At 33.9% G+C, this 8,002-nt stretch overlaps 1 protein-coding gene across 4 annotated transcripts in view; it reads right to left on the bottom strand.

The window, feature by feature from the left end:
• Cntn6 (contactin 6) overlaps positions 1–8,002 on the bottom strand; it is a 375,071-nt gene that overhangs the window by 135,058 nt on the left and 232,011 nt on the right. For 3 of the 4 annotated variants that reach the window (XM_005364955.3, XM_013353087.2, XM_026788275.1), the window contains 2 exons: positions 7,507–7,710; positions 5,434–5,536 (listed from right to left, as the gene is read on the bottom strand). In XM_005364955.3, coding sequence (XP_005365012.1) covers positions 5,434–5,536; positions 7,507–7,710 — 307 coding nt within the window. Of the gene's footprint in view, positions 1–5,433; positions 5,537–7,506; positions 7,711–8,002 lie in introns of those variants that run through there. The other variant, XM_026788276.1, reaches the window with a different exon arrangement.

The following is an 8,002-nucleotide window of genomic DNA, read 5'->3' as shown; positions in this document are numbered from 1 at the left end:
GGGGAGGGGGAGGGGAATGGGAGGCGGGGGCGGGGAGGAGGCAGAAATCCTTAATAAATAAAAAATAAATAAAAGAAAAAAAAGGAATACATGAACAGCTCTCAAACTTTTCCAAACAGCTGGAGCCCAAGAACCCCAAGACATGCCCCCTGGTGTAAGCGGCATTCCCACTGTGCAAGTACAACATGACACATTCCCAAGCCGCCACCACCTTTCACCCAATGTCTTTGATTCTAGGATTACAAGTCTGATGGAAAAAATGAATCTTCATTGGTATGGGAAAGGGTCGGACCTGAGTGATCCTAAGTTTCTCCGCCACAAAGATCTCCATCTTAGCATCATAATTTAGATTTACCCACATCTGGTATCTGTCCTCTTATCAGAGTTTGGGTTGCAACTTCACAAATATATGTATCTTTGGCCACTGTCTGAAGCTGGTTTGAACTTCCCCTCAAGTAGGTCTTTGTTCATGAATCTAATTCCAAGTGAAATTTGATTTCTTGGTTCCATACTGCTTCTCAGGGTGGTTGCTGGTTAAGACAGTGTAGAAAAATAAAAGATTTGGAGTTTGGAAATACAAAATTTTTCATATTATGCCGTCCCTGCCCAATAAGATTTGGTTATAAAACATCTGAGATGATTCATCTTCAGTAGAGAGGTAATAGTTTTATACACACTAGTGTCTGCTTCCTGTGTTAGATAAAGACCTTCTGTTTAATCTGTTTTTGCAGAATCCAAGAGCTTATGAACCTGTGACATTCCATAAACTCTTCTCTGCTTTGCCTGTAGCCCTACTTGGATCAGGTTGGGAATCTTCCCCACCTTATCATTTTCTATAGTGCTCCATGACAGGGTTTATTGAATTTATAGCTATAAAATCCAAGTATGCCTTGTTTATGTCTAGTGTCTACTGTCATACTCACATGTCTTTGCATTTTGTCCACCTGAAGTAATACTTCAGAATTTGTTGTCAGATTCATGGAGACATAGAACCATGCTATATTTCTGTAATTTTCTTCTCCTCTCAGTGTAGTTACTTATAGAAATTATAAAATGAAAGCAGAAAATCAAAAGCAGACCCAATGAAATAAACTGTGTACAGATTGAAGCTGGAACTTACAATCTTTCATTCAATAATGTTATTTGAATTTGATGTTAAATATTTAACTTAAAAATAATTCTGTATATAAAACACATTAATGCTAAGGAGGAAAATGCCTGGTGGGTCAGATGTGGGTGGAAGATTCATCTGCTTAGGTGAAATGATTGAGAAGGAGCAGCAGTAGAATCATTTCCCAAGTTGAAATGCAAAAAGAACGGAACAGAAAATGTGTCATAATATAAAAATGTGGGCAATGACTAATTGGATAAAAGATATGTTATGGGAAGGCTCAACTATGACATAACAAGGAAAATTTTGAAATAATATCTAAATATTTTTTAACTTAGTGACAGATTCCAAATGTATGTATGTTTCCAGGCTGACAGAATACCAAGCAAGGCAAAAGAAGGGAAAAATATTCCTGATATGTGGATGATGTTTCATATGTGCACCTGGATTTCCATAAACACTGCACACATATGTGCATACACACACACACACACACACACACACACACACACACACACACATACACACACACACGATCCTTCAGGAATTATCTTTTCCTACAAACTAAAATATTTTCTAAGATGTCCAGCCATTGATTCTCTCTCCATCTCTGCCTGTCTCTCATTTCTGTGTCTCTCTCATGCACATGGCCTTGAGCACTTGCTGTGCAAATCCAGTAATAGATAATTGAATCATTCCTCCCTGAGCCAACTAAGTTTTCTGATTGATGTGTGGACTACTTTTAAAAGGCTTGGTTATAAAGAGTTTATGAACTAAGTGGCACTAAACATATAATTATAAAATTCTAATTTAAAAGCTTAGAAAGTTGATTTTATTTTCTGATTATTAATTATACAGCATATAATTATGTAGGTTTAGATATTATAACAAAGTACCCTTTAGCAAATAAACTATTTTTATATTCGTTAATTTTGTCCCTATAAATTTAAAAGAGAATATTATTTGGTAATGTCAAAATTTGCAAAATACCAACAATTATTTTCACAGTTTTGTGATGTTTCATAAACATTATTAGTTTTTTGAAAACAATTGGCAAGCAGATATAAAACCTTTTTGTTGGTAACTCACAATTAATGTTTTCCAAAGTCTAATCAAAAATTTCATATTTCAAAAAGTTGAATGTGCACTAACAGTTCATTATTCAAGATGTAAGCTTTTCATCCAGGGCAGTTTAAATTACCCTTCACCCCAGAAGGTGTTTTGGACTTTTAATTTCAGTCCCATGGCACTTCAATTCAGTATTAATGATAGTTGAATAAATATATTCTTAGTGTTGAATAATCATATCAAATACAATTTGAGGAAGTGTACTTTATAAAAACTGATTCTGTCATAATGATTTCTAAGAAGTACACTTGAGAAATCTTCACCATCTTTTTAGTTTTCATTTAATATTGTTTCATGAGAAATAGTTTTTTGTATCATCTTAAAAATAAACCTAATTTTTCAATCAGCAACATCTGCTTTCCATATAAATCTATTTATAATATTTATAATAAAAATATTTCCCAACTCAAGTGTACTAAGTTAAATGTTGATCGTTTATTTTTTTTATAAAATCAGTTAGGTACTTTCTGGTGATTTTAAGATTATAAATTCTATATCTTCTTTAAGCTTTTAGTTTTAAACATACTGCTTCTGTAATCATAATAAAAATATAAATGAAATGTTGTTTATTTATAATTTGTTCCATAGGACTCATGTTCAAAGATTTCATTTTCATTGAGTGGAATTTACTTCTCCCACATGCTGCTCAGACGTTTTCTAACATAAAAATGTGACAGATCACAGTCATGCAATCAAATGGTGAAGTTAAGACACAGGGTCAACAGTTCTTGCCTAGATCTTAATCTATTCTTCCATTTCCTAATTTCCAAAAAAAAAAAAAAGACTAGTCTGAAAGAAGACAAAGACCTTTAAGACAGTTAGCATTATTCTGAGTTTAAATATTAACTAAAAATACAGATAACATTATTCATTATGAACAATTTATTTATGAGATGGAGAGACTGGAATAAAGAGTGTGTATGTGGTGTGTGTGTGTGTGTGTGTGTGTGTGTGTGTGTGTGTGTGTGTGTGTGAAATGAAGGGAAAGGAAAAGAGAGAGAACTTAGGAGAGAAGAGATGAGTAAGGGGATGAGACAGGGGAGAGAAGAGGAGGTTGAAAAGATGAAGGGAAGGGTGGTCATGGCAATAGTTTCATGGAGTAACAAACCATTTCCAAGTTTTAACTTTTAAGTTTTCAATCTATATGGACACTACAGAAAAACACAAATAAAATGAGCAATCAAAACATCATGGCAAACATATTGCCTCCCTTCTTTCCCTCTTTTTTTTTCTCCAGGACTGACTCCGATTACTTCTTTCCATAGTCTCATAGAGAGCAATCAGAGAGACTAACGCGTTGCTGAGAGAGGATAACTGACACTCTGATACTCATATTGTAGTTGAAACACTTCCACTCACTGCAATTCTGGTTATCCAAATTGGGATGAATTTCACACTGTGACTTCAGAATAACATTTTTAGGCTAAGTGATGGTGCTGAGCTAAATATTTTATATATATTACCCATTCTTACGTCCCCTGCCAACATTCCAGGCAAGGATGCTTACAATTCCTGTTGGATGAAAATAAGGAAATTCACAGAAGATATAAACATATGCTAATGATAACATAAATCTTTGGAAAATTGGGAATTGAATTTGTTCTCAATTATTTCGAAAGCAGCCACCTTACTACTTCTTTAAATATTCCTAATTTTGAAAACAGGTTAGTTACTTATTCACTCTAAGCTTCCCTTTCACACGCATGTTGAGAAAAATATCATTCTGCAAAATTTTAAGAAATGTAGATGCTCTCATATGAATGCTTTGCTATAGGGGCTGAGAAATAAAATTCTTTCTAACAGACCATTCAGGACTATCTTCAAGCAGTTTCATGGTTTTGTTCTTATGGTATTATTTGTTTTAATTAATAAGTATTTTCCTATAACAAATATGATAGAATATTGTTCTTTTCTGAGATTCTATTCCACTGGTCTTTTTAAAAAAAAAATAATACTCATGATATTATTGACCTACTTTGGATGATTGATGTCACTATGATTCTGAAAAAGTTTAGAGTGGTAGAAGTCATCAAGTTTCAAGTGTCATACAATCAAACATTATTTATGTATTACTTTGCTGAGAGTTATTAATCAAGCAATAGGTATTTACTGGATGAATACACTTAGACCACAGCTATATGTAAATAAATTATGATTGTTTCATTTTATAAGAAATAAATGAATTTTATAAGAAATCTAATTCACAGCTGTATGCAATGCCATTTAATGAAAAGAAACCAAGACTGGGCAGCCAGTATATGTTCTGCTTAGCATACTTAATAAAAGACTCACACTTGTAAGGATGATTTTCTGTGTCTGGAAAGTCAATCTGTATGTTACTACTGTGATGGTCACATTATAAATAGCCTTTAGGTTAAAAATAATGCCTTGCTACTCACATTCAGAAATTATTCTCATATTAGTTATAATATGTTCTAAGGATTGGAAAATAGCTATGAGTTGGGGGCTTCTAAATCAAGCTTTATTCTAGGCAGTAGCCAATAATTTGAATTTAACTGTACAAATACCAAGGTAACTCACGTATACACTAATGTTTGAAAACAACAGAACTGACCCACTAGTCCCTTTCCCTGGTGTTTACTGTTGTTTACAGGCACTGAAGTAATATTTGAATACCATGAAAAGCAAAGGAATTTACATAATGCTCTGAGCCAAATGTGTAGATATTTTGATGGCTTAAAGGCATCCAAACCTGTTGCAAATGCACATTTATCTTAATAAAACAAACTACCTAGAGCAGGTTGGACTCAATTCTAATTATCCATGTGAACAATGGATGTTAATTAGTCTTATTTTGGAAGAAAGCAGTGCAGGTTTTTCATTTATAACAATTGCTGAATAATTAAGCATGGAAACACTCCAGGGAATATATTTCTAGGTGTCAGAAAAGAGTGAAGAGTATGTCAAGTGTTCGATGGCTTTCTGTAAATCATTTTTTACAAGTGCACATTCTTTCCGACTGTGAGTGTATTGTGTGGGGCACAATGTATTCAAGCTCTATCCAGGCCCAATCCCTTTCAGAGTATTAGATATCTTGTTGTTGTTTAAACTCCAATCAGAAAGTCCCACTATGCCCAGCCCTTGATATCTGTTGGCAATTTTTCCTTAGAGCAATGTTGAAATAAGAAAAAGATTTTTAAAAATTAAAACAACCATAAAAAAAACAACCTTACTTTCCAAGGGCAAAGCATTCCAGTTTTACAGATGAATCCTTTGCAGCTTGTATTGTTTCAGGAAAACGCACTTCAATCTTTGGCTCATATTCCCCCATGACACCTGTTAAATACCAAAACAGCTAGCAGCATTTCTGGAGAATAGAAGTTTCCTAAGAAGTAAATGCTTCATTAACCAAAATGTGACTCTTGGATTTTAAGCAGAGTTAGGACTTCCAATCATGAGATGGACACATGCTTTTGAGTTTTATACAAAAATTTTTCATTGGGGACATACAGTTCCATCCTCCCTGTGTACAACTCATGGGCCAGAAATTTTTGTGGAGAAGGAAGGAAGATCCAGTTAACACTATCAGACCTCTGCTTCATCGCCACAATCAAAAACAACATATAAAGTAACTATGCCAGTGAGATTATATACGTAGATCAATATTGGAACCAGAAGCTTTTGCTGCTATGTTCAAAGGACACCTGTAAAAGTTTTATTTCTACCATTTTAGGGCTTTTATAAGGAATTATTAAATTAAGGTTAGAATAAAACAGTGTTGTAATGTGTCAGAAACACACTATCTGCTAGAAGAGTTGCAACAATCAAAAATAGTTCTAGGCTATTTTCATCTGAATTAATCAATGCTATATTGGGATTATTTTACAACTTTAATCATTTTATAAAGTGATATGACAAACAACACAATAACACTTTCCTACCACAACTAAATGGACATTGGGTGGTCAGTGAGACTCTGGGAAACAGAAATTACATCAAAAATATATAATAAAATACCTAATTATTAAATCTTTATTATTACAATATCCCAACCAAATGGCCATTCTAAAACTAAATTGGCTGCTTTCATTTTTGCTTTCCTATTTTCTTAACAACTGGTAGTTTTTGCATGCCAATTTTAGAGAAGTTAATTGACTTATATTACACACAATGTTTACAATCTATTTTTATCATTAAATGATAAAAGGAGTGGAGGAGGTGGGAGAAGAAAAGAATTAATAAGGGGAATTAAAACCTAAGAGTAAACAAAAATAAAACAGGAAAATATGTTGTATAATCTCTATGCAAATTGTTAGTTCATACACTTTCCCTCTCATGAACAGAATACTCACAGAAAGGGAGAAAATGAACTTATAAATCTAATGTTTGCTTATATGTGAATAAAATCCCTTGCAGAAATATTTGAATAGTTACTGGCTCTGAAATCTCTGCCATGAGAACTCTGGGGAGTTGGCTTCACAGTTCTGTGTTAGCTTGATTATCATTATATCCTTGCTTGTCTCAAACTCTTCAGGGGGGGACAGATTTCTATGAGGTACTGCCTTTCAAGTTCAAAGTCTGATAATAAAATTAACTAACAGATTTTTTATCTTTACATATCCCACTGTGAACATTTAATTAGAGAATCAACTAGAGGATTTTTCCACTCAGTTGACTTTCTAGCTCTCTAAATCTTGCACCAGCTCTTGCTTGACTAAGGTATGATGCTCCTCAGAGACCAATCTGAGTCCCTTTCCTTGGAGATATAATTTAACATAAATCTTTCACTCCATCATTGGAGTGCTTTGCTTTCCTTGGGTATAATATTTTCACTTTTCTATTTTGCCAGCCAGTTTAAAAAAAGAGGTTGAACGACAACAGCAAGAAATAATGGCAATGATAGAAAAGAAAGAGGACAATACGAGAGGTTGCAAAATGTGCCCGTCAATTCAGTATGAAAATTTGGCAGTATCCACATGCACACATACACACACACCAATTACCCCCCAGACAAACATAATTTTTATACATCAGTCCTTAAACAAGAAGACAAGCTTTTCTAGTGTCAGAAATGAAATGTCACATTATACCCAATAATATGTAAATTGTACCATGTGGGTATTCACAGAATTCAGATTTACAGAATTCTTTTTGATTTTAGTAATACCTCACCTCCATTATGCTTATGAATTTAATCTAAATTCCAAATATTTGGTTCAAATCATAAAAATAAAGCAAAAGACCCTGAAGACTTCCCAACATATAAAAGAATCAATGTGGAGTCTGAAGATAGCTCATGGTCTTACCATCAGTGCGCTGTACTAAAGGAGTAGGTGGTCCTTGGACACTTCTGTGGGCCTCTTTGTTTGTGATGAAGCAAGTGTAATTGCCTACATCAGAGGGTTCTACTTTGGCAATATACAAGTTCCCTGTGTCTTGAGATACAAATCGTCTCTTGTCCTCTTGAACATACAAGGGGTTGTCGTTGAAGGTCCAGGCATAAGATAAATCTGAAAAACAGAAAAGCATGAATTATCTTACTGCAATCATTCTTTTCTACAAATTCTGTGTTTTATTTAATCATTATAACAAAAGGTTGTGTATATTGTATAATTTATAGCTATATTCCAGGTAGAGTAATTAGAATATTCCATATATTCATATATACCTCAGTTTGGGAGACACAATTTTTCTCTCTCTACTATTTTCTTCAATTAGGAATACAAAGATAGGAGGAGACCTAGCTTTGGGGTGAGTTTCTGGCCCGCGGCGCCAGCCTGGGACGGGGAGCTCAGAGGTTCC

This window comes from Microtus ochrogaster, unplaced genomic scaffold (genome assembly GCF_000317375.1).
Source record: "Microtus ochrogaster isolate Prairie Vole_2 unplaced genomic scaffold, MicOch1.0 UNK1, whole genome shotgun sequence".
NCBI classification, from domain to species: domain Eukaryota; kingdom Metazoa; phylum Chordata; class Mammalia; order Rodentia; family Cricetidae; genus Microtus; species Microtus ochrogaster.
This window is presented reverse-complemented; position numbering and strand designations above follow the sequence as displayed.